Source organism: Hippoglossus stenolepis, chromosome 16 (genome assembly GCF_022539355.2).
Source record: "Hippoglossus stenolepis isolate QCI-W04-F060 chromosome 16, HSTE1.2, whole genome shotgun sequence".
Taxonomy (NCBI): Eukaryota; Metazoa; Chordata; class Actinopteri; order Pleuronectiformes; family Pleuronectidae; genus Hippoglossus; species Hippoglossus stenolepis.
The window spans coordinates 3,425,360-3,452,264 of record NC_061498.1 but is presented as its reverse complement, the minus strand read 5'-3'; the positions used below and the strand labels follow the sequence as shown (position 1 = coordinate 3,452,264).

General features: G+C 43.7%; 3 protein-coding genes across 7 annotated transcripts; 2 read left to right on the top strand and 1 right to left on the bottom strand.

Annotated features, from left to right (window-relative positions):
- The first annotated feature begins 31 nt into the window (after nt 1-31).
- LOC118123541 (transmembrane protein 184B) lies at nt 32-11,431 on the top strand. 3 transcript variants are annotated; one of them, XM_035180992.2, is made up of 10 exons: nt 32-512; nt 2,780-3,013; nt 4,560-4,725; nt 6,511-6,601; nt 6,858-6,933; nt 7,208-7,299; nt 7,432-7,601; nt 7,796-7,990; nt 8,298-8,324; nt 8,859-11,431. In XM_035180992.2, the coding sequence occupies exons 2-10, from the start codon at nt 2,780-2,782 to the stop codon at nt 9,086-9,088; spliced, it is 1,281 nt and encodes a 426-aa protein (XP_035036883.1). In that variant the 5' UTR covers nt 32-512; the 3' UTR covers nt 9,089-11,431. The 3 variants fall into 3 exon arrangements, with proteins under 3 accessions (XP_035036883.1, XP_035036885.1, XP_035036884.1); XM_035180993.2 differs by having other exon boundaries at nt 53-136; XM_035180994.2 differs by lacking the exon at nt 8,298-8,324 and having other exon boundaries at nt 33-512.
- Nucleotides 11,432-11,888: 457 nt separating this feature from the next.
- On the top strand, nt 11,889-19,550 carry LOC118123040 (probable ATP-dependent RNA helicase DDX17). 2 transcript variants are annotated; one of them, XM_035180107.2, is made up of 13 exons: nt 11,889-12,273; nt 12,779-12,935; nt 13,029-13,125; nt 13,259-13,392; nt 13,478-13,543; nt 13,651-13,792; nt 13,873-14,033; nt 14,207-14,379; nt 14,560-14,670; nt 14,816-14,877; nt 14,965-15,024; nt 17,894-18,130; nt 18,310-19,550. In XM_035180107.2, exons 1-13 carry the CDS (start codon nt 12,224-12,226, stop codon nt 18,768-18,770), a joined length of 1,911 nt encoding a protein of 636 aa, XP_035035998.2. In that variant the 5' UTR covers nt 11,889-12,223; the 3' UTR covers nt 18,771-19,550. The 2 variants fall into 2 exon arrangements, with proteins under 2 accessions (XP_035035998.2, XP_035035996.2); XM_035180105.2 differs by having other exon boundaries at nt 12,776-12,935.
- Nucleotides 19,551-19,604: 54 nt separating this feature from the next.
- Nucleotides 19,605-26,756, bottom strand: LOC118123039 (ADP-ribosylation factor-binding protein GGA1). Of its 2 annotated transcripts, none has more exons than XM_035180104.2 (17): nt 26,525-26,756; nt 25,407-25,491; nt 25,089-25,164; nt 24,799-24,897; nt 24,573-24,696; nt 24,236-24,336; nt 23,975-24,055; nt 23,466-23,603; nt 23,243-23,324; nt 23,070-23,128; nt 22,773-22,959; nt 22,526-22,590; nt 22,260-22,447; nt 21,707-21,933; nt 21,435-21,604; nt 21,216-21,326; nt 19,605-20,858 (listed from the first exon to the last, which is right to left on the bottom strand). In XM_035180104.2, exons 1-17 carry the CDS (start codon nt 26,565-26,567, stop codon nt 20,748-20,750), a joined length of 1,947 nt encoding a protein of 648 aa, XP_035035995.2. In that variant the 5' UTR covers nt 26,568-26,756; the 3' UTR covers nt 19,605-20,747. The 2 variants fall into 2 exon arrangements, with proteins under 2 accessions (XP_035035995.2, XP_035035994.2); XM_035180103.2 differs by having other exon boundaries at nt 22,773-22,925; nt 23,015-23,128; nt 26,525-26,743.
- Between the last annotated feature and the right edge of the window lie 149 nt (nt 26,757-26,905).

The following is a 26,905-nucleotide window of genomic DNA, read 5'->3' as shown; positions in this document are numbered from 1 at the left end:
ATCATGATCACGACCCTGGGAAATCACAGCGGCACCACTGCGCATGCGCACGGGAGCCGAGTATTAGCTGGCAGCCGCTGCTGATGTGGAGGAAGTAACGGTGTCTGCTTGGTCGCTGTGGCCGGGAAGCGAGGAGGTAATTCGGGGTTCCTCGGGTGGAGTGTATCGGTCTGTCTGCGGGGCGTCGCTACTTAGAAGATCCGGGTTTTTGTTTCCACTTTTTTGTTTTAAACCACGCAGGGAAGCTAGCGCCGGGCTAACGGGGCTAGCTCACGTTTAGCTAGCTCAGCTGCAGACACCCAGCAGCTCTGTGCGGGGAGAGGAGGCAGGTTCCTGGGGTTTCGAACACCGAGGTGCGGGGCAGATAAGTTCCTGGATGTCGTCTGAAGTTTAACCCTCGCTCGTGTTTACTTTGCTGAGCTGCACCCGAGAAGGTTTTTACACTCGACTGGATGATGAGGAGCTAAATCGATGCTCTGACTGAACCCAGCGCAGATCTAACAACTGCAGAGGTGAGTGAGGCACGACCACTGAGGAACTGGTTCAGAGATCCTCCATGCTGAATTCCCAGTAAACATGATGTCACCCTCAGTTTAACACGCAGCACTGCTTGATGTGCACAGTTCTAAAGGTTGAAAGCCCCCCCCTCCTCTCTCCTATTGAGGGTTTGTTACAGCTTCACTTAGCACAGTGTAAGTGAGTTGTGGTCTCTGATTGAACACGACCTCAATTCACTGATGCTTTACTGTATGCCCCCCCCCATGCCTGTGCACTTATGATGGGCTCTCACAAAGAGCTGATTGGATTGAGGTCAAAGAACAAAGCACGTTTTGAAACCTGTCCACAGGACTGATGTGTTGTCTCTTGTCTGCGGCCCACAGGGATGCATGAGCTTTGTGTGTTTGTGTTTGTGTGTGTGTTCGTGCAACCTGGTGCTGGTATGAACACACAGGCCTCACCTCTGTGCCACTCACTCACTAACTTGTGTTAATGTCTAACTTCATGGTTGGCAGAAGAACTGTCTATTTGCAAACTACCATTTTAGTTCATCAGATGAGGCAAAAGGGGGCAAAAGGTTGAATAGTGCAGATGTTGATCACATAAAAATGCTTGTGAATTAAAACTGCTGCATCAGAAATCATTGTGCAAGATGATTCTCTAAGTGATTTCTTTGTAATACATAATAAAAAGGGAATATCTCTATTCCTTAGCCTTTAATTGCACCATTTAAAGATGTGGTAAAATATAGTTAATTCATATTCTAGTTATAGGGCGAAGCAATAAAACTATTGATTGTTGCAGTATAATTTTCATTAATAGCAATAAAAAGTCCAATATATGTTCATATGATATATATTGAGGAGGTATAACATATAATAGATCCACCTCAAATTTGTTTAAGGTTTGGTTTTCATTCTCTGCCCATGAAGAAGAGTTTAAAAACCACAACATTCACAGAGGAACAAAAATCGGTCTTTACATGTTCCAGAAATAATAATGAGATATGTATATTGATAATTGTCAATATTTACTGATATGGACACTTTATTTTGTCTTATTTTTTGTCATTTCTTCCGGCCTCATCACCAGCTCTGTCTTCCTGGTGTTTCTTTCTAAAAGGGAGATTTATTTAGAAAGCTGAGTTCGAACGGTCCTAAATTCATTTCCTTGGTTACATGCTGATGTGTTCCTAACTAGTGATATCGTCTTGGTTGAGCAATATGAGTCATCCATGATCACACGGTGTGCCGGCTTATATTTAGCTGGTGCACTGGGGAGTTTGAAAAGTCCTCTTGAAATTAGTTTTCACTGTGAGCGATTCGATTATTGTCTTCCTGGAATCCACACCTAGACGGTGATGCAGTCGGAGAGATGACAGCACTCAAGAGATCTGCAGTGATTTGATGGTGGGGGGGTCGGGTGGCACATGGAGAATCTTGTCTTCATTTTCTAATGTTTGCAAATCTGTGCTGAGTAACTGTGTGTTCCACCCCACTTGTCTTATTTACTCTTCTTATCAATCATTGTTCATAATTCAAGGTTTTCCAGTGGGTGTGATATCTTTCCATTTCTGCTGACGTGGCATAAATGCAGTGTACATATTAGGAGTGTCAGTGTAACTGTGATAAAGACGACTCACTGGTTTATCCAGTACTGTACAGTTTCCTTTTTATGATAATGAATGTTGAGAAAAGAGCATAAATATGATACTTAAAGTCTCACATCGTTCACATCTAAAGCTTATGCAGAGCTCTCACTGTGCTGATTTGTGGAAACGTATATGTTTGTGTTTAGAGCGTTCTTGAGCCACACTGCACTTCTTTCATCCCTCAGTATATCACAGAGAAAGAATTGAGGAGAAATTGGGTCAGCGGCGCTCAGCTCATTGCCGTCACAATGATTTGCTGTGTTTGAGTGATTCTGCCCCCACCAAGTGCTGGCGTGTTTTGATTTTATTTTCATTCTTTATAAGCCTCTCCCCACCCACCTACCTTATGGCTCCTCTTTTCACTCCCCTCTGTTTTGATCTCACTTTATCTGTCTGTCCACACAATCTCTTTTACACTGTAAATCTGTGCACTGTCCTACTTTGCTCTCTGTTTTTGTTTTCTCAATCTAAAATCAGCGGATGTCGGATAGAGATTTAGGTCTTTGACTGCTCAGGCCTGTGGTGATTATCATTCAGGCTTTAAAAAAATGGGTTTTGCTGCTGAATCTTTTTTGACCAATAGTTGCATCTTCATTGATGAAGTCTCCTCTTCACCCTTTCTTCATACAGATGAGTCAACTCTGGCAGCGGGACATACCCCTGTCCGAGAGGTTAGGGAATGAGTCTCCCGTTGGCCTCGCCCCGGGGTCGCCCGCCACTGTGGCCCCACAAGGATCCAACTCCTCTTCGGTACCAGTGGCCCCAGTCGTCACACCAGAAACGCCATTTTTCCTCATGACCTCCACTGCCCAAACTATATCCGGCTTTTTCGTTTGGACGGCTCTTCTAATCACATGTCACCAGGTAAGAGGATGCAGGTGGTCCAATGGTCAGAGGGTTGAAACTTAAGTTATTACTTCAAGGTTTGAGGTTTTCTAGCCATTTTATCCAATAATAAGTTAATATGTACTTTTGATGATGATGATCCAGGAGGTAGGAGGCTAGAGTTGCACACCTAAGATTTTTTGCTCTAGCCCCGTGTCATGGGACAACTTGTTGTGGTCGTATTAACATGAATGAGGATGTGTTTTATTCACACTGCACCATCAGTCTGAACACAGTCTAAGTATCTATAAGCAAGATGCTAAAGCCCTATGTGCTTCCTCATGTGTCACTCTGGGTAAGACTTAATACCAGTGTCTAAATGAGGCTGAGGCTGCATCTGTGTTGGTGCCCTGCCAGCCTTCAGGCAAACAGGTTAAGCTGGAGTACAAAACCTAATTCTTCCACATGGTTTTTCAAATCCACGCACTGCTCACCTTCTTTTTCTTCGTCCCTCTTCTTCATTTTTGATGTCAAATTTGATTGACTGAAATCGATGAAACACAATCAGCGTTGGACACACTTTTCAAGCAGCGCACTGAAGCGCAGCTATAGAGGAGCAAGACGTCAGTGAGCGCTTCCTTAACGGCTGCTTGTCTGCGTAGTAAGATGTCATAAGCCTCCGTGTTGAAAATCGTCAGTGTGTTAGTGTTGGTGTTGCAGCACAGAGGATCAGGGCTGTGTGCCTCCTTTGTGTCAGTTTGTCAGCCTTCATGTTTCAGTGGAGTTTTTTTTATGCTTGGGCTAATGATTTGTCTCCCATTGTCCGCTGATGCCCTTCACATGCATAGAGGAGCCGTCTGTCACTCTGGCAACAGGTGCCTCTGGCTTCACTAGGACCTCATCAAAGAGCTGTGTGTGTGTGTGTGAGAGAGGGGAGGGACGAGGGTCACCATAGCAACAAGCCCTATGAGCAAAGTGCATTATCTGGCTTGGTGTGTTGTCCCCCACTCTTTGTTATTTTACCCCAGGTGTGTGTCTGTTTACAGACCAGGAAAGGTGATAGGTGGGGCATTGTGTAAGTGGAAAGGAGCCGGCGAGTGCCAACAGAGGTGCTGCTGACAAGGCCCCCCCCTGTTCCTCTGGCTGTCTGCTGCTCTGTGACAAAAGCGCAGTATCAATTACCTGTGACAACCCTATTGTCGGTGCACACACACACAACACACTCTGCAAACACACCACTACTCCAGTATCCAACTCTGGCCCATTTATACTGGCTGCATTGTTGATAACACACAAACAGGTTTCATGGGGTAACAGTTAGTTGTTTTCACACCTGTCTGTGTGTTGGTTGGTTGGTTGGTTTGTCAGCAGAATTATGCGGCAACATAAAGAAGAGTGATGTTGTAGACAAGCTAGATGTCGAGTGAAAACACCAGTATGATGTGTGAATCATGAAGTATCGATGTGAATCACTTTCAGGCTCATTTTGCACGAAATCTGTGACTTTTTTTGCACAAAGTTCTCATATTTCTGCCCTTATCACTCATGTTGATGGATCTCATTTTGATTGTCTGTTCCTCTTTAGATCTACATGCACCTACGTTACTACAGCTCTCCAAATGAACAGAGGCACATCGTGAGGATCCTGTTCATAGTCCCCATCTACGCCTTCGACTCCTGGCTCAGCCTCCTTTTCTTCACCAATGAGGAGTACTACGTTTACTTTGACACAGTGCGAGACTGCTACGAAGGTGAGTGGATAGAGGAGGGAAACGCAATCAACTGGTACGGGAACATTTTCTGCTGCAGGCTGGATTGCACTCTGACATATTTTGCATGCACACCACAGGCGAATATTCACCACAGTGTTAAGAGTGAGCGCTTTGTGTGTGTGTGTGTGTGTGTTACTCGATTCCCAGTAGAAATTAGGGTGTGAGAATTTATGTGTTGTGATACCCCAGTGGCAGACGGCCTTTGCAGTGTCTTCATTTACAAAGGTTGCCATCTTTGTTCTCATGTCTCCCTGGTCTGTTGGGATTGCAGGGGAGGGGGAGACCTGTTTCCTAGCAACTATATGAAAACGAGCAAAGCCTTGAGAAGACCTTTTTTTTTTTTTTTTTAAAGCATCTCACTTGTGAGAAGATAAACCACAACCTTGTTCTTTAAGCCACAAGCATATAATGCAAATACTGTCGCTGGATTTTCATGCAGAGAATAAAACAAGCAGTTAAATATGATTCAAAACATGCTATTGTTAGATTAATGTTAATTTTAATAAAACATAATCACATGAGCTTAATAACTGCTTGTACGTGTATTTGGTGCTGAAGTGCAACTGGAAGTGAATCTGCCTCAATTTACTAAGTTATTATAAGCTGCTTTTAGAATGAACACATTTTGGATTTGAACTGTTGGTCTAATAAATAATTTAAAGATAAAGAATATACAGTGTTTGTAATAATGCAGCATCAACAAAGCCGGCACTGTGCTGTGCTGCTCTGGCACAGATTGTCAGTGTGCTGGAATAAGAGGCTTACCTTTTAAACTCAGCCACTTTGAACAGCAACGAGAGCCGGGGCAGTGGGAGCTGCTGTCTGTGGGTGAGCCTGAGCCTGAGCACACCTGGGGCAGCAGTACAGGTCATGAACCCCGCCTTTTCCATGTTAGTGGATGGGACATGGAACAAAATATAAAGTCAAAGTACACGTCAAATTCGATTTTTCTCAAGATTAATTTTAGGTAGTTCTTATCAAGCTGATGTTTGTTCAAGTTTGGTTTGAATTGGCTCTTTGATGCTATAAAAACAGGGTGAAATGTCAAAATTGTCAGCCGAGCCTGACAGTCAGCAGATTAACGTGCACACTACTCCACCTGAAAAATATGTGTTGTTCCCATTGGCGTGTCAGGTGTCATATTAAAGCGATCAGTGTAGCTGGCCACATTTATTAGGATGATTACATATGAGATCTGAACGGTGGATAAAACAGAACGGGATTAGGGACACACCTGTTGTAGCTTCACATTTAGGCCCATGATGCTGATAAAGATCTAAATCGTATTCACACGTGATGTTTTGTGTGACTCTTCATTAGTTGTAGTTATCTAACGCATTACATGAGGGGAACATTAAAGCCCCACTTTAATGTGTAGTCCACTTGTGTAAGACCCTTATTGGTAGTGTGAAAATGTTTCTCTCGTATTATGTGACACTCTTGTGTGGCAGCGTGTCCTCGAGCTCTCTCCAGCGTTTGCTCTCCTCTCATGATCCCGTCTGTGATCACACCGCTCCACTCTGCTCTCAGCACTAGAGAACCGTACCTCATCATTATGTGCTCAGGCTTATTCCTCCTTCACAACCACAACCCGGTCATTTCCCAGACTGCTGATGGGTATGACTCACCTGTGTGCTTTGAAATGGCGAGTCAGCTGTTCTGAACCAGAATCAGCAAATCATAACTTTCCTTTTTCACATTCAACACCAATATCCTGTGTTTTCATCACCTTAAACACCTTATTTTCTATGTGTGACCCTGCAGCCTTTGTCATCTACAACTTCCTGAGTCTGTGTTATGAGTATCTGGGAGGAGAGAGTGCCATCATGGCTGAGATCAGAGGGAAACCTATTGAGTAAGTCTTGTTTGCTCTTCTTCCTCCTCTTCCTCTTTTGTCTTTGTTTTCCTGTTCTTCTTCTCCTTCTTCTTCTTCTTGCTCTGCTTCTTGTTATTCTTGTTCTTCTCCTCCTACTTCTACTTCTTGTCCTCACTCTTCTTTTTCTTTTTCTTTTCTAGTCCTCATAATCCTCCTCTTCCTCCTTCCTATACTTCTTCTCCTCCTCTATTCTATAATCTATTCTGACCTGTATAACCTGTGTATTCCACTCTAGGTCGAGTTGTATGTATGGGACCTGTTGTCTGTGGGGAAAGACCTACTCCATCGGTTTCCTCAGGTTTTGCAAACAGGTACCAAACACCATCATGGCTCATAACCTGCACATTGCAAATACATTGTTAACATAGATCACTTGTTGTTAACCATTTGGAGCCGCTGTGGTTATTGTTCAATGTTACTATCATTAATGTTTCCTTCTGTTTTTGTCAGTGAAAACTCGATGTTGTCAGAAGCTTTAGATATTTTATTATATGACATTATGAGCTAGGGAGTTTTGTAGCAGTGCTGCCTTGTGCTGACCCCGTCTCCCTCCTGATGTCTTCATTCCCTCTCAATCTTCCTCAGGCCACTCTCCAGTTCTGTGTGGTGAAACCCCTGGTGGCAGTGATCACTGTCGTTCTTCAAGCCTTTGGGAAATACAAAGATGGAGACTTCAAGTATGTTTCCACAGAAACTTAGCTTTCTTATGCTTAGGCTAAAGTAATGACTGATCTTTGTTCAAAGATATAAACTCAAGTCTCTTCCTAACTGTGCTGATTTCGTTAAAATGAAATCCCTCTCTCCTCCAGTGTGGCTAGCGGCTACCTGTATGTGACCATCATCTACAACATCTCCGTCAGCCTGTCGCTCTATGCGCTCTTCCTCTTCTACTTTGCCACACGTGACCTGCTTGTCCCGTACAACCCCGTGCTGAAGTTCTTCATGGTCAAGTCAGTCATCTTTCTTTCCTTTTGGCAAGGTGAGAAAACACACACACACACACACACACACACACACACACACACACACACACACACACACACACACACACACACACACACTGCTGCTGCAATTGCTGTTTTCATCTGTTGTGTTTTGTGCTGTGAATCTTAGGATTAATCTTGAGATGCTGCCTTGCCCTGCCATAACTCCAATCCTCTTTGTTTGAGTTAGGGATGCTGCTGGCCATCCTGGAGAAGTGCGGCGCCATCCCTCAGATCAACTCTGCCGACTTCTCAGTGGGCGAGGGAACGGTTGCTGCTGGTTACCAAAACTTCATCATCTGTATCGAGATGTTCTTTGCTGCTGTGGCTCTGCGCCATGCCTTCACTTACAAAGTCTACATGGATAAAAGACTGGACTCATATGGTAAAAGAAGTGTGTGTGTGTGTGTGCATGGGAGATTTTAAGTAAATTTAACTGTGTAAATAATGAAAACAACAGTTTACTTATTAGTGTTTTTATTTTAATATAATCTGAATTTACAGGACTCTTGATACATTCTGATTTCTACAGTCTTTCAGAAGTGACCTCACCCTTTGTACTTTGAGTTCTATCTAAATATTTAGTCTTTCTCTTTTCTCCTGCTCTGTTTCTCTATTTCTTCCTTCTTGTCTTCCTCGTCTCCCCTTTTCTCTTTTCTCCTCTCTTCTCCTTCACTGTGCTGCACTGAAAGGCTCATTTCCTATCTATGGACAGTACGGTAGGTCTGATGTCAGCTGCCTTTCGTCTGTATCTGCAGTTTTGTTTGTTCCAGTGCTTTTTATTGTTGTGTTTTCATTGTGCTTAAATATCCATTATTTCAACGTGATCTGTGTTTTCAGCATGAGTTCAGTTGATGCCTCTAGACTCACTGGTGTTGTTCTTTCTTCTTTTGTTTCCTTATGTTCATTTGTTGTCAGTGAAATCAGGCTATGAACGTTTTACCTTTTTTGTTTCTTCTGGCATAATTTTGTGTTTTGTATGTTCCCCAATCTCTTGTAAAAAGGAAAGTCCCTGCTTGCTAATGAAACTGCTGTTGCTTTATTGTATAATCCATTAATAACAGATTTATTTCTTCACTCCTGCTGATTAAATTTTGCAGAAGCAGTTTCTTTTTTTGCCGACACTTCAAATATTTATTCTGGAAATTCACTTGACAGTTTGATGAAAACAGTTTCTGTCATTTCATCCCTCACTCACCTTCCGTACTGCTTCATATCTCTTTATCAATATTTCACCTTCCTCCCCCTTCCAGGTCGCTGTGCCCCAATGAAGAGCATCTCCAGCAGCCTGAAGGAGACCATGAATCCAGGCGACATGGTCCAGGACGCCATCCACAACTTCTCTCCAGCTTATCAACAGTACACCCAGCAGTCCACGTTGGAGCGAAGTGGGGGTCCGCCCCTCTCCCGCAGCCACAGTAGCCTCAGCACCCGCGGGGATAATGAAAAGACCCTGCTGCTCAGCTCAGACGACGAGTTCTAAGACTCGAACACACACACACACTAAGAAAGTCACGATACTCCCGTAGCCACTGTTGAATTTTTAGAAGGTATGAGAGACGGATCTGATCTTTTGTTTCAGCCTGAATGTGGAAGATTCGATTCTGGTATTTGTCTTTTCTTTATCACATTTGGAGAGAAACGAAAGATCAGATTCATGTTACACGTGTGATTAGCAAACTGCAGGAGGGGGAACGGGTGTTTTACAAGGAATAAGAGGAAACCAGGGGAGAAAGGGAGAGTGAAGAGAGACGAGTGTGTCGTTATAAAGTAAAGGAGGAGAGAGGTGGGGAATTTGTGTTAATTTATATAGGCCATCACTGATAGACATACAGTATCTCCAATAATCTGCTGATTATGGATAAGTACAATTAACCATGCCTGCTTATGCTACACTTTAGACTTTAGATGTCAATATAAGGTGTATGCGAGACAAAGTGCCATCCTCCTCTGAAACACACGGCCTCCTCCTTTCTTTAGTTTTTATACTGTTTCTTAAACCATACTCCTCCTCACCCCTCTGCCAACTCTGCCTCTTACCGAAACATTGCCAAATAGGGGGAGCAGCCCCCTGCACCTCAGCCACTGAGACACACTGTCTTAAGATTCAGAATTGATTTATAGTCAAGATAACAAAGGAGCCTTTGAATTGCAGTGCTTCGTTTTAATATATAAAGCAATTGAAACGCTAAATATTTTTTTATTTAAATGCTGTATGACCTTGAAGGTAAAACTCATTTAAAGACAAGTGCGATGGGAAAACTGTTGTGTGTGTATATATACATTATGTGTATGTCTGGATTTCCTGTGGGTTCACATGCACAAGCGAATCTAAATGGTTTTAGTATGACAGCGGCTGTCGGCCCAGTGTGGGCTCCTCGCTCAGTGTTATTGTTTGTTGGAGCACGGAGTGAACAGCTGTGGGAGAGATTTGAGCGTGGGCATAGGGACTGATGGAAGGGCAACACCCACACAGATTACAGATTACTGAAGAAGCAACACTACAGAGCCCGCCCAGCTGTGATGTGCTGTGGGATTATATTCCCTAATTAATGGCATTAGAGGCCGTACAGATCAGGCCTGCCTCTGCTGGTACTGCTTATAATGGCATCCCTGATATAGCAGCAGGAAGTGAGTCAGGACACTGGTCACTCCAGACAGATAAGGACATGTAAAGGCATTACATCTGATTGAACTCACTTTTAAAATGGGAACATATGGGCATTCAAAGTTGGAAAATGCAAAATGATAGAATGTTGAGTCAAACTTTTTGGCCTGTCTGACATTCTCTGGTTTATTTTTCTTTTGGGAAAAGAGAATATGAACAGTTATTTTTTTTTGTTCCTGTCTTTTACTTAAAGACAATAGAAACTGTGTTTGAATTGATGGTTCGTGCTGTTATCAGCTGATGTTTAATGTGTTTTAGCAGTGACTGGTGTTTGGTGAGGTTGTTTGTGAGCGAGGCTCCTTGATGGCAGGACACTGGTGTAAAAGCTCACTAGATTCTTTAGACAGGGGACATAAGGCGTAATGGTGACGTAATGTACGTTGGCATTTTTTGTTTATGTTGAAAGCAGAATCCAAACAGATTCTATTGATCGCAGGTAAACACACAGTACAGCCCCCATGAGTAATGAATGTAGTCAGACTAAAAAACTAACAGCCATGCTCATCCTCAACAGTGCACAATCATTTACTTTGGAGAAAGTTGCATTCGATTAAAATGGAAATCAAATAAAATTGTGGAACCCACCACCAGTGGGTCTCTGGCTGTGACTGCGGAGCCATAATCCTTCCGAACTCCTCCTATACTCAGTAATTAATGCATTCACTTTTTTTCGCTGAGCCTGCAGTTAAAGACAACGTCAGTTTATTCTATTTACTTAACATTAACTTAATGGTATTGAAAAAAGTGAAATTCACTGCCTTATGCTGTAACCTATAGGGGCAAAGTATGTCCAACTCAAGCGTCTTTATTCAAAACACTATCAGATGATAGTTTTGATACTCTGTGATTTTAAAGCTGGATGTAAAAAGCTGAATATATTAAACCAGGAGTTTTATTCCAGAATGGAAAGAATGTTGTAAATATAGTTTAAACTAGGCACTGCGAAACATTCATGATGACTGAGATGGACTTGCCTGGTATAGTGCTTTGTTTTCATATTTTTTTTGTGTTTTGATATTTTAAGTTTTTCATATATTCTCTTTTATTTCTGTTGTGTACCTTTTCATTTGTATATTGGTAACGTTTTCTTGTGTTTTGATGCTGTATCGCTTTCTGTTGGTGTTGACAAGGAAATAAACGACAAATGGAAACAAGAAATTCCTGCCATGGTTTTGTTATTGAGTTTGCTTCTTAGCCCAATGTAAACACCACAGACACAACAATATGAAATGTTTTTATGATATTGTAATATCATATATTCTATTATTTATATTTGTGTTATTATGAAGCACACCAGAAACAGAAGTTTATATTTACCATATGGGATATATTGTACATAAACATGTTAATTTAATTGGCCAACACTAAATGAAATGCTGCTTATATATTAGTATATTTAATAGTGTGTGTGATGAGCAAATAATATAATCCATATTTTTTGTGAAGATTAATTTTCCTACAAATTGGTAAATGTTTTATAAATAAATACTCAAACAGTATAAAAGCTGCAACACACTAATATAATATTAATATCAATATTATTAATTATAATGATAGGAAGAAGTCAATCATACTTATGGGCGGGGCCTTCCAGCAGTCAGCCAATCAGAGCGGCTTTTCGTCACGGCTAACAGGCTAACAACAACAACAACAACTTAGCATCTCAGCCTGTAGCTTCTTGTTGTTTTGTCAGTTAATTCAGCTGAAGTTTTATATTTCCAAATTGAAATATTAATCTCAACGTGACATTTAACTTTATCAACAAGCCTGAGATCAAGCGACAGTCTCTCGTTTCCCTCCGAGTTAACTGCGCGTCGGGTGACGTTAGCTCGTCGTGCTCCAGCTAGGCCTCACGAGACGAACAGCTCCTCATTAAACTCATTAAGATAAATAAAAGCTCCGGTTGTTGGCCAGTCACTCCGGAGAGGAGCGTGTCCGTGTGTCCGCAGGATGAGAGGCTCGTGCGGGGACAGAGACCGAGACCGCGGCCGCGACAGGGGGTAAGAACCACGGCCAGTTAGCATGGGAGCTAATGCTAACGGCTAAGAGGTTGTCAATATGAATTGTTTTGATGCGTTTGTTGTCATTAATCGTGAATTATTCAATAGTGTAAACAAGGAAAAGCCAATAGTTACATTTAATATTACCATTACTTCATATTTATAACATTACTTCTCAATAATAATACTTATTATACAAAACTCAGGAGAATAATAATTACAATGAGAACTTAACATGTAGAGAGCACTTGTCAACACAAAGTACAAAGTGCTCCACGACAATAAAACAAAATACGGTGAAAGTACAGAAGGAAGCACATGAATAACAATAGAGTTCAAATTGCAGTAATAGCCTCATTTTCCTGGGCCCTCAAGTAAATTCAGGAAGCTAAGTACAAACTGGGAGTGAATGTAAAAGCAATAAAACAGATGTGATGTGATGTAAACAAGGAAGTGCTCCTAAAACTATCCCACACAATGACTGTCTTTGTTATTTTCGCAGCAGCCCTCGTTTCGGGTCCAGCAGAGGTGGCCCACCGCCGGGTAAGAAGTTTGGGAACCCCGGGGACCGTCTACGGAAGAAGAGGTGGGACCTGGAGGAGCTTCCCAAATTTGAGAAGAACTTCTACAATGAGCACCCTGAAGTGCAGCGAATGAGCCAGGTATCACAGTGTGATCTTCTGATGCAACTTTGAACAGAGACACCAGTGTAATGTTCAGCTTTGTAATCCCTGTTTGTTTTCTTTTGCTCTCAGTATGATCTTGAGGAGTTCCGCAGGAAGAAAGAAATCACCATTCGAGGTTCAGGCTGCCCGAAGCCTGTCTCCACCTTCCACCAGGCGCATTTTCCCCGTAAGGACGCACACACCTAACATGTACATCTGCAGACCTGTGCAGCACTGAATGACATCGCCACACCAACAATTACATCTGCTGGCTGCTAATAGAAATATTTTATTGTTTTATTCCTCCTCACTTGATGAAGAGTACGTAATGGATGTGCTGATGCAGCAGAACTTCAAGGAGCCCACAGCCATTCAGGCACAAGGTTTCCCACTGGCCCTTAGTGGGAGAGACATGGTGGGCATTGCTCAGACCGGCTCTGGGAAGACCTTATCGGTGAGATGCAGATCTTAATATATAATTTACTTGTGAATTGTACAGCAACAAAATCCACTGAGCTCTCCTCTTTTTCTCTCTTCAGTATCTTCTGCCTGCAATTGTGCACATCAGCCATCAGCCCTACTTGGAGCGAGGAGATGGACCCATTGTACGTGAAGAGAAACCAAATACACTGCTTTAATATTTAAAATTCATCTTGTCACAACATTATAGTGTTTAATGCAATAAACATTAGATTGTTTGTTTTCTTTGTAGTGTTTGGTTCTGGCCCCCACAAGAGAACTGGCACAGCAGGTCCAGCAGGTGGCACATGACTATGGAAAGTCATCACGCATCAAAACCACTTGTGTGTATGGGGGGGCTCCCAAGGGACCTCAAATCCGTGACCTGGAGAGAGGTGAGGAGTTTCCACTGTCTGGATTAATGCGAACGCAGTTATATGAGACATAAATAACTTTCCCTGTTTATCTCTCCGAGGTGTTGAGATCTGCATCGCCACTCCGGGTCGTTTGATTGACTTCCTCGAGGCTGGAAAGACCAATCTGCAGCGCTGCACATATCTAGTTCTGGATGAAGCTGACCGCATGCTGGACATGGGCTTTGAACCACAGATCCGCAAAATTGTGGATCAGATTCGGGTAAAGCTACAATAGGGGTGTAGAAAACATTTTTTTATACTATTAATATTGTCTTTTAGCAACAGAGACATATTCTGCTGTGATGATGTATTCAATTTGCATTTTTATGAATTATTATTAGAGTTTTTTGTATCTGTCATGAATTGCTGTTTATTTGATGTGCTCTTTGCCAGCCGGACAGACAGACCCTCATGTGGAGTGCTACCTGGCCCAAAGACGTTCGCCAGCTGGCAGAGGACTTCCTCAAAGACTATGTCCAGATTAACGTTGGAGCGCTGGAGCTCAGCGCCAACCACAACATCCTGCAGATAGTTGATGTCTGTATGGAGAATGAGAAGGACCAGAAGTAAGAGGCTGGTCACACAGCAGAACTTTCTTGTGTGTTTGCTTTGTGTTCTTATGCTTTTTCTTTCTCAATCCTTCTTACTTTTTTCTTGTTCACTGTTTCTCTTTTCTGTCCCTGTTCAACTTTAATTTGATTATTGTTGCTTGTCTCTTTTTTAAAGTGATTCTTTTTTCCCCTCAGGTTGATCCAACTGATGGAGGAAATCATGGCTGAGAAAGAGAACAAGACCATCATATTTGTGGAGACCAAGAAGAGATGTGATGACCTCACACGCAGAATGAGACGTGATGGGTGAGTACAACAAGCTCCTGAGACTAATACTAGATTAACTCATCCTGTCATCAGGGATTTAATATGGTTCCTTATAGTTTAGTTTGTGCAGTTTTTATCTTGCTGATTTCCTCCATGGTTAAAACCAAATTTCTTTTCTTTCTAGGTGGCCAGCGATGTGTATTCATGGCGACAAGAGCCAACCAGAGAGAGACTGGGTGTTGACAGGTACAACAAACACACCGACATGTGAACATCAGTGACTTCACGTTGTCTCTTTGCTCTCGATCATCTTGTCTTTGTCTTGTATTACAGAGTTTCGAAGCGGCAAAGCTCCCATCCTCATCGCCACTGATGTGGCCTCACGTGGTTTGGGTATGTCATGTGTGCTCAAGTCAAGCATACACCTTCCTCAGTATAACCATTCACTGATACGGTTAATTTGACCATTTAAAATGTAGAATAATATGAACGATGATGAGTACAGGCTTCCACTACATGTTCCTGTTTAAAATTCAACCACAAACACATAAAGATTTGCTTTTCTTACAGAGAACATATAATACTTCTCAGATAAAGGGTGTATCTAAAAAGTGAATCATATTTGAAGCAGGATTTCCTGTGAAGATTGAATCCACTGTGCTCTACTGAATAACTCTGAGGAACACTGAGCGTAGGAATGATGTTGAATGAAGATGTAAGGGGTGAGGCTCGTGAAGTGGCCCCTTACAGGATGGCTATCGACCTTTAACCTAATTCTATGTTCATTTGTTTTCTTTTCATTTTGTTTTTGTTTATTTTGTGTTTCCAAGTCTCTCTTCCGGCAACTAGACGCACACGGGCCCTCGGGAGCCTGCAGCCGGACCTAGGCATGACAAATCGAAAGCTGACTTGGGGAGAGAGACGGCCTGATTAATCAATCCCAGACACAGCCATCTCTGCTGAAAACCTAGAACAGTGCCCACAAACAAAACTCTCCCCCCTTCCAGGACACTGGCTCCCTGGGCGTCGGGGGGGAGGGGTCAAGCGCGGGATGCTGCTGCTGGGCTTCCAAATTTGGTCCTAGGGTCGGGGGCAGCTGTCAGGTGAGAGGGCAAAGACGGGGGTGCGGTGGAGGCTGGACTCCCCTCGGCCATGCCATCATCACAGGGACACACCACTGCATTTCCTGATTAGATCAACTCAGATTTACCCAAAGGTTTTCAATATCTGATTGACATGGATTAACAAAACTCTGCTGCGCAGTCTGTGAGAAGATATTTAACTTTCCCATAAGTTTAGACAACAATTATTTTAACTTAAATCAGTCCTGCAGATTTTACATCCAAAGAGATGATGGTTAAGTTGGGTGAAAGTGAAATGCAGTGGTGTGGTACCAGAAGACAAACGCACAACTGCCAGGAAGTGAGGGTGGAAAGCAGCCAAAGCCGGACATGGACGGCTGTGCTCGAGGCTCCCCTCTAAACTGCCCCCTGATGCCAGCCCCTGACACCCCCCCACCACTGGCTGTGCCGGCCGGCCTCTCCCTCTGCGGACGTCATGTCTGGTCCTGGCTGGCAGGAGTCCTGGCCTGGAGGAGCCACCTCTCTATAATCGACTTCCCTCTCTTTCCTGTCTGTCCTGTCTGTCCTGTCTGTCCTTTCTTTCACTCTCTCTCTCTCTCTCTCTCTCTGATTCTTTACCCCCTGAAGTTTTATCTCTTCTTTTTCTCATTTTGCTGTTATTCTCTGTCTTTTTCAACACCTGTCTCTGAAATGTTCTCCTTCTTTCTCTCATTCCTCTCCTTCTCTTTCTACCACCCTTTCCCTTCAACCTCCTTCCTTGTGCTCTCCTGTTACTTGTTCTTGTTATTTTCTTTCTACCATTTCTGACATATGACCCTTTTGTCCCGATCCACCATGTGTCCCTCTTTCAATTTTTCTTTGTATACATCATACTAAGCCACCGGTTATGTCTGTGAATAACTCACCAGCTTTTGAGGACTTGCTCCATAAGGACGGACACAATGTCCATGTTAGAGCTCACTCTCAAATCCCACTTCCTCATGCCTTCTTCTTGGTTTCTGTTTCTTTTTACTAACCTCGAAAAGCTGGGTTCTGTATCTATTGGAAGTTATCTGGGAGGCATTTGGAACAAGCCACACTAATGAAAGACCATAAACCCCCCAAAAAGCAACTCTGCTACTAGAATAAGTCTCTGACAAAGATTTGAGCTCCTCGAAGTTAAAATAAAATAATTCAGTAAAGTCCTCTCCATCCATCACCTTGAACAACAAACAGCATATCCAGCAGTATCGTCTCCAGGTCACTAAAAGGCTTGGGGACACGAAGAGGTACAAAAAAAGACTAGAGTAGGACCACATCCCAGCCCAGTACAGCTGGAGCTCTGGCCCTGACAGTTTCCAGCTTTGGGAGTGTCGTGGAGGAGGTTGGAGACGGGACTGCTTTTGTCCCGTGCGCTCTCCTCCTACCCCTGCAGACCTCCCAGGACTGGTGATGGGTCGGGCGACAGAGGGGTAACTTTGTAAATCACTAAATCTCTGATCCAGGGTAAGTACCGTACCTCGACACCTTTCCCCATCTTCTCCTCTGCCAGTCGTCATCATTAAGCTTCCAAAACAAAGTCTTCTTCTGTAATCAGCAACGTCCCTGAGACTTTTGTCGACCTTAACGAGAAACAGACCTCTGATTTGTTTTTTGCCTCAAAGAAAGAAATTCACTTTCTCAGTAGATTCTGATACTTGAGCCATTTACTCATCACCTGCTTAAAAAGCTTGTACTGAAGAATCAGCTGTTCAGTTTTGGGCCACTTGGTTCTCAAACCTTTTCTTAATATTGTCTAAATTATTCAGCGAACCACTTTTTTCATCACTTACCTCAGTAGCTTTGGCTGCATGTAACATATTAGCTTGTGTGCCAGTACTTAATAATTATATCAGACCACTGAGCTCTGTTTTGTAATTGGCATGGTAAGTGAAATCATTTTCTAATTGTATATTTGACAAATAGTCGCTGACTGTGCAGGTAAGTGTTGCTTTCAGAGGATGATGGGGGTCATGCAGGTATTGTCTGTCTGAATGTTCCCACTTTCAAAAGCACAAAACTTACAGATTCATGAATCGACTCAATTGATTGACTCAGTTTTCAGAAAGTGTTAGTTCTGTTCTGACTTGTTTTTGTATCTCTTTCGTCCCTGTGACTGATCCCATCGCACCATCCCCCCCCCTGCTGCCTCCAATGTCAAGATGTGGAGGATGTCAAGTTTGTCATCAATTATGATTATCCCAACTCATCGGAGGACTACATCCATCGCATCGGCCGAACAGCGCGCAGCACCAACAAAGGCACCGCCTACACCTTCTTCACTCCAGGGAACCTCCGCCAGGCCCGAGAGCTGATCCGGGTGCTGGAGGAGGCCCGACAGGCCATCAATCCCAAACTGCTGCAGATGGTGGACACTGGACGTGGAGGAGGCGGCGGAGGTGAGGGACACATCCTGCTGGATTAGATTAGGATTGACTTAATGTGGAATCAGTTGTTACTTTGTGAAAGGTGGAATCAGGCAGATCAAGCTAACGTACAGTTAAGTGCTGTTGACCTTTTTTCGAGTGAGATAAATTCCCCCTCTTTACCCTCTCTGTCCTCTCTCATCCTTTTCCAGGTGGCCGTCTCCGTTTCCGTGCCACCTCCAATTCTAACAATCCCAACCTGATGTACCAGGACGAGTGTGAGCAGAGAATGCGTTCTGTAAGTGGCGGCGGCGGCGGCGGCTCCAAGGAAAGTCGCAGCAGCAGCAGCAACTACAGTCGCGACAATCGAGACAGTCGCAGTGGAAGCGGCCGGGACGGGGACCGCTCTTCCTCCTCCTCCTCCTCCTCATACAGAGATCGCAGCAGCAGGGATGGAGGACGCAGCTCCAGCTCCAACTCATATGACCAGAACAACAACAACAGCAGCTCCAGGAACGCCTCTGGCTCAGGGGACAGCCCCACTCCATCATCGGCTCCCAAGCCTCTGATGGCCCAGCAGTTCAACCCTCCCCAGCCCATCATGGGCCTGATGGGGCACTCGCCTTTCCAGTTTGCTCCTCCACCTCCCCCTCCTACACCAGGTAGAAAGTAATGTGATCTGGGCACCACAGTCACACACACACACAGCACACAGCACACATTACACAGTCAGTCAGAAATGTCTTGATTTCAACATTCAGAGAATGAGCTTGTTTGGTTGCAACACATCAGTTCACTGTGTTTAAAAACTACTTCTTATCTTCAGTATCAGTAAAGTTGTAAAAACATTCAGACTGGTGCCTGGATTTTTTGCTAAGTGGTCAACACATTTTTTAAGTTTTGACCCTTTAAAGTCAAAGTAATCAGGATTAGTTTATTTAGTTTGACAGAAGCTTTTCTGTGTCACTTAACAATTATCTTATACAAATGTTTTTGTATTGTGAGCTGCAACAGGGTTCTTATACTACACGGTATCTTATTTTTTCTTTAGGTTAATCAGAGGTAGGGGCCGACGTTAATTATTGTATTAAAGCTTTTTTCTGTTTTGGGTTGAATATCTTTATTTTTGGGATGTGAAGCTTTGTAAGCCACAATCATTTGAGTCTAAAAGAAAACGGGGGATCCCAAATATATCTTGAGCAAAAAGGCACAACGTTTGTCTTGATGATTTCAGGACATAGATATTAACATAGAGCCGACTGTGCAGCCACATGCATGTAAATGAGCTGCTCCTTCACATTTTGTAAGGTTGCTTGCTAACAAACCTTATTCAGTTAATCACCAGTGTGGTTCAGTCTTTTACTGCAGTGATATTTGAGATTTTCCTAGTTAATCATAGTAAGTCCTTTTTTACAGTTTGTTTTTCATGTTTAATAAAGCTCTTCAATACTTACATGTGTGCGCTGTGAATCCTTGGAGGTGGAGGAGAAATGAACAGGCCGTCCGATCACCAAGAAAAAACTTTATTAGCCATTTGGAATATTTTTACCATTGTTATGCTCTTGCACATTGCACAAGTCAATTGTACACAACAGAACTGTCATCATTGGTATTTACAAGGCCGTCATATTGGAGATTAGTGCAGTGGACCGTGGTTGGGGAGCTGTGGGGGAGGAGGTGTTCTGGCAGCCGACATGCATCGCAGAGAGTTGGTCATGTTTGAGACACTGAGCAGGAGAAGCACCCGTGTGCAGCTCAGTTTGCATATGTTTAAATCATAAACCTCAACCTCCAGCTTAAGTAAAGATTTGACTAAATTGAACTTTCATATCACTGAACACTTTGAATATATTAACAATTTAAGGTTATAAAGTTGCAGACAAACTACAGAACCAATATGACTGACAAGTAAACGGATGGAAAAAATAAATCCATCCAAATGACTAAACGCTAAAGTTTGAACTGCAAAATAGGCACATGTGGCAGATAATAAACAACTCTGATGTTACATAATCTTTTGTTCTTTACATATAAGCTAACGCAAAGAAAGAAGAAAAAGAAAAACATTCTCTGTGCAAATGAAAACGTGTTAAGAACTTTTCACTCATCACAAAAACAGACGTCACGAGAAGGAGGTGTGATTGTGTACAGTTGTTTTGAAAGGAAGATTAGAGCTGCGTCAATGTAAAGCTCATTACTTCCCTCCTGGTGTTCTGGATTGTGTGAAGCATTGTGTTTCATTGTGTCTGCAGAACAAGCAGAGAGAAACGTAAACAGAACTTTTAATTGACTCTGTGCCTTGGCTGAAAAAAGAAAACAAACAAAAGAATCGGGCAAACTAAGTTGTCAAATATCCCCACGTCGTTGTTTTCTTCTTTCTCAGCACTGTTTGTTAAAAAGATGACAAGACTGCAACAGCTTCGGGGGGGAAGCAGTTACAGGTTTGTTTTGAAGCCGCCACAAACAACAGACACGACTCATTTAGAGCAAAGCATACGCACATTACACAGACGGAGCGTGAGCGTAATCCAGGGAAAACAATCAAATACCAAGCAAAGAAAGTGAGCAGAGAGGAAAAGTTGAGTGTCGGGTTGGTTTTTAGAAGGAAGCTTCAGTGTGAAGGCAGAGTCTGTCTGGTTGTGTTCAAATGCTATAGATTCCCCCACGTGTCCGGAGAAGGAAACTGTTCTAGACTGCCGCTCTCGCTGTGCTCCTGCTCCCCCAAGCTGAAGGTCAATCTGTACTGGAGCTGCACTTTCTCCTGAAACACACACACACACACACACACACACACACACACACACACACACACACACACACACACACACACACACACACACACACACACACACACACACACACACACACACACACACACACACACACACACACACACACACACAGGAGAGAAGATTATTAAACTTCCAGTGACACTCGGCTGGATGGAAAACTTCTGTTGAAATGCATAATGGTATCAAATGCAGCACGTTGTCCATTTTATTCACAGGCTGTGGTGTCATCTGACTGAAAGTGACTGAACTGTGACTTTCAGACTCACTTTGTGGTTTCTTCTGAAATGGACCCTCCTGTGTCTGGACAGTTACAAATCCTGACCTACCTTGTTTGGGTTTGCCAGCAGCAGGATCTGTGTGACGGCTGCAGGAGGAAGGATGGGGTTGAAAGCCGGGAGCTCAGTGCCCGATGGAGGCTGCAGCTTCACTGCCATAGACTACAGGGAATAAAATCAAAAATAAGTAAATGTAAAGTGCAAAATCAGCCGGTGACACAAGTGTTTTCACAATATGACACAAAGGCAGTCAGCTTTCTCGCGGCTGACCTTTGGAGCTGTCGTCTCCAGGTTTATGTCGGTGACGGGGGCGGGGGCCGAGGACAGCATGGAGATGATCACCACCAGCACATCAGGGCGAGATGGAGGCGAGTCACGGGCGAAATGAAAGAGAACCCGCAGACTGTGTTTGTCAAACACGGTCACAGGTAACAGACTACCTGCAGAGAGAAGGAACGCAGAGAGGGCAGATGTGATAAATCCATAAACGTGTACTCAGGTAGCAGAAGCATCGAGCTGTCGAGTGACTTCTGTTTACTTACTGGGCTTAATGGATTCTAATGGTACAAAAACATCAGTCAGGGTGATTTCAGCAGGAGGCGTCTCTGTTTGAGTTTGTAGAATATCCAGCAACGTCGTTCCCAGGATGGGGGAGTTGAGGAGCGGTGCAGGATGTTCAGAGGAGAACACTGGGATTGGGTTTGGGGTGATGTTGGGTCCAGACTTGCTCTGGAGGTCTCTTAGTGTTGGTTTGGACTGGTGCTTGTCCCTGAAAGCAGAGAAATATTCAAAGTTTCTCCTGCCAGAACCCCAGTAAAAACTCTGGATGATGTCAGAGTGAGCTCATGTGAGAATATAGCAGATTATCTGGAGGATTCACAGTGAGAAAGTGAATGTTTCCAACACACGACAGAGGCGAAAGTGGAAGAACACAAATATCTCAGGAGGAAAAAGACGCAGATGAAGATGTCAAGTTGGAAAAACAACGAGACAGACGGCGTTCCGCTTATTTGTGAATATAAAGACCATCCCCATGACTGTCCTCCATAGTTTTAACAACAATGTGACAGTGTTAGTATAATTTTAGGTAAATACCATTTGACCTGCAGCCCCTCTGGAGGCAGGGACTGCTGCATCAGCGTCTTCCCCAGCAGGTCGAGCTCGTCCAGGGCAGAGTTAACCGGGGTGGAGCCAGATGACAGGGGCTGAGGTTGGGAGGGGGGGTCCGGAGTCAGGAGGAGACTTGGTGCTGCAGGGATGTCGGCCTCTATGCTGTCAGAAGACTGGAAGAAGAAGAATCTGTTTTACAGACGACATTAATCACATGAACATTATATGACTCTAATTCTCCCTCCGCTCACTTGGAAGGAGTCCCAGGCCGTGGAGTCGTCAGGAGGGTTGGAGGTGTGTGTTCCTTCACTTAAACCTGTGGGATGCACAAGGCGGCATTATTCACAAATAAAATAACACTTCCACAGTGTTTCCAGAAATGTTTCATCTTCAATTTAAACCTGAACAATCCTCAGTAGTTGCTCTTAAAACCCAAGTTGGTTCATTCGCTGTTTAATTAAACCAACACTGAACAGAACAGGCCTGACGTGCTCCTACCGAGGGACATGAGCTCGTCGTCAAGGAGACTTATCCCCATCTCCTGTGTGGGGGCGGTGAAGCCGTCTGTCGGAGTGGGAAATTCTGGGAAGGATGGCGGCGACTGGGGTGACGTGTCCAACCCTGACAGATCGAGCAGGGCTGTCCCTCCGCCTGTGAACAATGGGTTCAAGCCAGAAGTGAAATGCTTGAAACCAGGAAGAGATAAATTGATGAGAAACATTTTTTGTAGCTTCACCCACCTGTTTGTTTCTGAGTGTTTAATGTGTTGTTGCCATTTACTATCTCCCCCTTCACCTGCTGTTTGTAGAGGTTGATGACGTGAGTCAGACTGTCGTTGGCCTGGAGGATCTCCGCTGCAGAAACACACAAGAAAATCCTTTAATTTAACGATTCATAAACCACATAAACAAGGATCATCCCTTTTCTCCCCGTTTGCACGATATTTAGACGGATGAACAAACCCTCACCCAGAGCCTCGTCGTTATCCTCTGTGTCGCTCGCCAGTCTGAACAGTGTCGGTCTCATCTTCTCACAGCGCTGGTACAGGTCCTGACCACACAGCACACAAACAGAATTAAAAGCTTGCAATCGAGTTTCTGATCCACAGCTCAGGCTACAGTTGTGCACCTCAACACAGAAGGAACAGTTTAGAATCTCCTTCAGGTTGAAAGCACATGTCAGTCAGATCACCTGTACGAGTTCATCATTGCTGGGATTGCTCGCTGTGCTGTCGTAGTCCTGCAGGAGCTGAGTCAGCAGAGCGCCGCTCTCCTTCACCTCCTGAATGGCGTTGACCCGCTTTGACACCTTTTCTGCTCGCTTCTGATCCTGAGAGGCAAGAGATACATTCATTAACAGAAGGGCGTGGCCACAAAGGCGTGCATGAAGGGCAGGAATGCAGAAGAACAGCAAGAGAGAGAGAGAGAGAGAGAGGACGTTCGAAAATATCAGTGATAAAAGCAAAGAGCAGATCCCTTTAAATCAGGACTAATTTAATCTCAACTTCTGCTGAATCACTCTGCCAGCAACACACAACCCCCCCTCAGGGCAGCCAACCCATTTCCTCATTGAGCGTATGTTCCTGCCATGAGTGCATTGTTCAGATTTTATTCTCCTTTTCTTAAACTCACATGAAAAGGCTAATAAGGAGTTTATATAAAACAGAAACATGAGTATAAAGGAGATGGAAAGAGCTTTACCTCCTGGACCATTTCCTTGATAAGATTGTTGGCGGCTTTCAAGTCGTCAGGATGTGAACTATTCAACAGACGAGCTAGCGTCTGAAAGAAGGAAAACAGCCTCAGTTAACACGATGAAATATAAGTCAACAGTCTTTAGAAATCTTGAGAAGAGCAAGACAAAATGTACAGTGGGCGAGAAACTGGCTCAGGCCTCATATAGACTTCATACTGCAAAAGATAGTTTAATGCAACTTGTAGAGTTATATGTAAAAATCTTACTTTTGACTTCTCCTCATCCTCAAAAATGGCGTTCTTGGGTCTGGGTGGAGGAAGGTTCAGTAGTTTGTCAGGAGGAAGCTCTGGGTCTTGTTTAATTATACCTGGTTACAAACACAATATGAAAAAGACAAAGAGTACAACGATTAGTCATTACTACTTATCACTGCAGGTATTTATTGCCGGTATTTAGGTAAATAAGGTATTTATAAGGCCCTTATTTCCATGTAAAGAGTGTTATCAGAGTTTAGCTGAGAATGGATCTGAGCTGCACCTTGAGGGCTTCATAACAACTTCAGAAGTTATATTTCCGTTCCTCTGAGGACAAGTGGCCTCTCACCTTGTTTCTTCAGCATCTGATAAGCGTCTGTGATCTTGCCCTCGTCAGGTAACCCCAAAGTCCAGCTGTAGATTAACTCCAGAACCTTGTTTTTCACTGGCTCTGGTGACCGTGAGCCCAGGTACTGAGTGAAGGATGGAGGAGAATAACAGGGATTTACACACACAAGCGTATACAAAGAAATATATAAATGACATATACAAGCACACAGGGAGTAAAGTCTTACCTTTGGAGAAACTACTTTGATGAGTTCATTCAGAAAACGGAACTTGCCGACTTCACTGTGAAACCTTTTCCCACAGTTTTTCATACACGTTTCCAGAACCTTGTGGGGAAACAGAATGCAAAAGGAGAACAGAGCAAAGCAATGTATTGTATTAGGAACAAGAACCTGTTTGAAAATCTATCAGTTGTCTTCATTCTGTTGATGTAGGATCTGATGCATATGGCAGTAAAATTTTGCAGTGATGACCAGGAGGCTGATTCTGACTGACTCTGGATCAGATGTGAACTCACCAGCAGAGCCTGCATGGCCTCCCACTCCTGTGGAGACTGGACCTTGTGGGCCAGGAGCCTGGTGGCCAGCTGAGGTCTGTAACACAAGATACCGATGACAGTGAATCTCCAGAGCAGAGGTTAATCAATATTTATCATTTTTAAAACACAGTACTCATACATGTGGATTAAACTATTGCTGCCATGGTAACACTGACTAATTAAGTCGATTCAGCACTGGAGAGAAACCTCAAATAACTGAAAACTGTTGAGAGAAATCAGCAACAACCAGACGATCATTTTGGAAAGCATCAGAAAGGAAGTTCTCGTTGGTCTTACCCCTTTGAGTCATTGTTGAGCTGGTCACAGAAGGCGTTGATGCTGCTCCAGTCTGTGTCTCTGTTCAGCGGGTTGGTAGCTCTGTCTGAAATGTGAGGGAAGGGACGTCAGACATGGTTAACATGATAATCCTTATGGGTAAATATCATGTTCATTGCAGTAAACAGATAAAGTCCAAGCCCTCTTTTGAATGGTTTATCAATCAAATATTAGTTATATCACTTAACAAAGTGCAGATAGAGGATATATCTAAATGCTGGTTGTTTTGATTCATGTCCCTTTAGAGGTATGATATTCATGAGTGTGTTTTTATTGATCACAACATTAACATTGCCTTTGTTAATACATGTGAGCTCTGTGAGTGTTTTGTCGGCCTTAGTGAAGCAACACACACTCAAACAGAACCTGCAGCCTCCACATATGAGCATCATGTATCAGCAGTTTCAACAAAAACATTGTGACCTATATCACAGTGAGTTGTGAATTATTCATATCGCTCATGTTTGAGAAATGAGTCATCAGGAAACCGGCCCCTGAGTTCAACTCCTCTAGAATAACACATAACAACAAACTGTCACACAATATTCATACCCAGAGTACTTTCTTATTATAAATGTGAATGATGACACACACACACACACACACACACACACACACACACACACACACACACACACACACACACACACACACACACACACACACACACACACACACACACACACACACACACACACACACACACACACACACACACAGCTAGCTTGGTGGTTGCTAAGTGTCTCTCGGACTTCCTAACGCCTCCCCAGTGATAATCGACCCCATGGGGTTAAGATGGCTCCACACCGGTCCGGTCCCCCGGTGTCTGCCGGAGCTGTGCAGCCGGAGCCGGAGCTCTGCAGCCCGGGTTGTGTTGACAGCTGCCGGCCACAGCAGCAGCAGCTCCGGGAGCTACGTTAGCATCCTGGATGTGGCGGCGGGCTCCGGGTCCCCTCAGCCGGGGCCCGCTCCCCCGCGGCGGGCTGTCATGTCCTCCACGACAGCCCACGGGCGGCGCGGGGCGAGGACCCGGGGCTCCACGCAGCACGGGCCCGCTAACACAAGTTCAAAATACTCACTGATACGAGACTCCAGCGTCTCCGCGTCGGGAGGAGCAGCCATCACTGCGAGACTTGACTGCAGCGGAAGTCTCGCGAGAGCAGCCGAGGGGGATTGTAGAGGCGGATGTGACGTGGAACAAGAGTGGACAGAGAAGACTTTTACAAAATAAAAGCATAATTTGCCAAATATAACAATTCTACATTATTTGAACTGAAATTTTCTAAAAACATGATTTAATGTGATTCTGATTGATTTAATGAATACATGATAATGAAAAGAATTAATACATCTTATGAACGAACGTCTTCATCATACTTTCATACTTTTATATCAATTTCTACATTGCCAAGGAAAACACGATCATATATTGCATCTCAGTCACAGAAGGGATAATAAAA

What these genes read in the sequence shown, in the direction of transcription:
- LOC118123541 (XM_035180992.2), top strand. Translation starts at nt 2,780, where the DNA reads ATGAGTCAACTCTGGCAGCGGGACATACCCCTGTCCGAGAGGTTAGGG. An exon ending in TTCTAATCACATGTCACCAG is followed by an intron (nt 3,014 to 4,559) that starts GTAAGAGGATGC and finishes GTTCCTCTTTAG; the next exon opens with ATCTACATGCACCTACGTTA. An exon ending in ATCAGAGGGAAACCTATTGA is followed by an intron (nt 6,602 to 6,857) that starts GTAAGTCTTGTT and finishes ATTCCACTCTAG; the next exon opens with GTCGAGTTGTATGTATGGGA.
- LOC118123040 (XM_035180105.2), top strand. Translation starts at nt 12,224, where the DNA reads ATGAGAGGCTCGTGCGGGGACAGAGACCGAGACCGCGGCCGCGACAGG. An exon ending in GACCGCGGCCGCGACAGGGG is followed by an intron (nt 12,274 to 12,775) that starts GTAAGAACCACG and finishes TTATTTTCGCAG; the next exon opens with CAGCCCTCGTTTCGGGTCCA. An exon ending in CGCAGAATGAGACGTGATGG is followed by an intron (nt 14,671 to 14,815) that starts GTGAGTACAACA and finishes TTTTCTTTCTAG; the next exon opens with GTGGCCAGCGATGTGTATTC.
- LOC118123039 (XM_035180103.2), bottom strand. Translation starts at nt 26,567, where the DNA reads ATGGCTGCTCCTCCCGACGCGGAGACGCTGGAGTCTCGTATCA. An exon ending in TCAAGGAAATGGTCCAGGAG is followed by an intron (nt 23,604 to 23,974) that starts GTAAAGCTCTTT and finishes CTTGCCTCTCAG; the next exon opens with GATCAGAAGCGAGCAGAAAA. An exon ending in GGATAACGACGAGGCTCTGG is followed by an intron (nt 23,129 to 23,242) that starts GTGAGGGTTTGT and finishes GTGTTTCTGCAG; the next exon opens with CGGAGATCCTCCAGGCCAAC.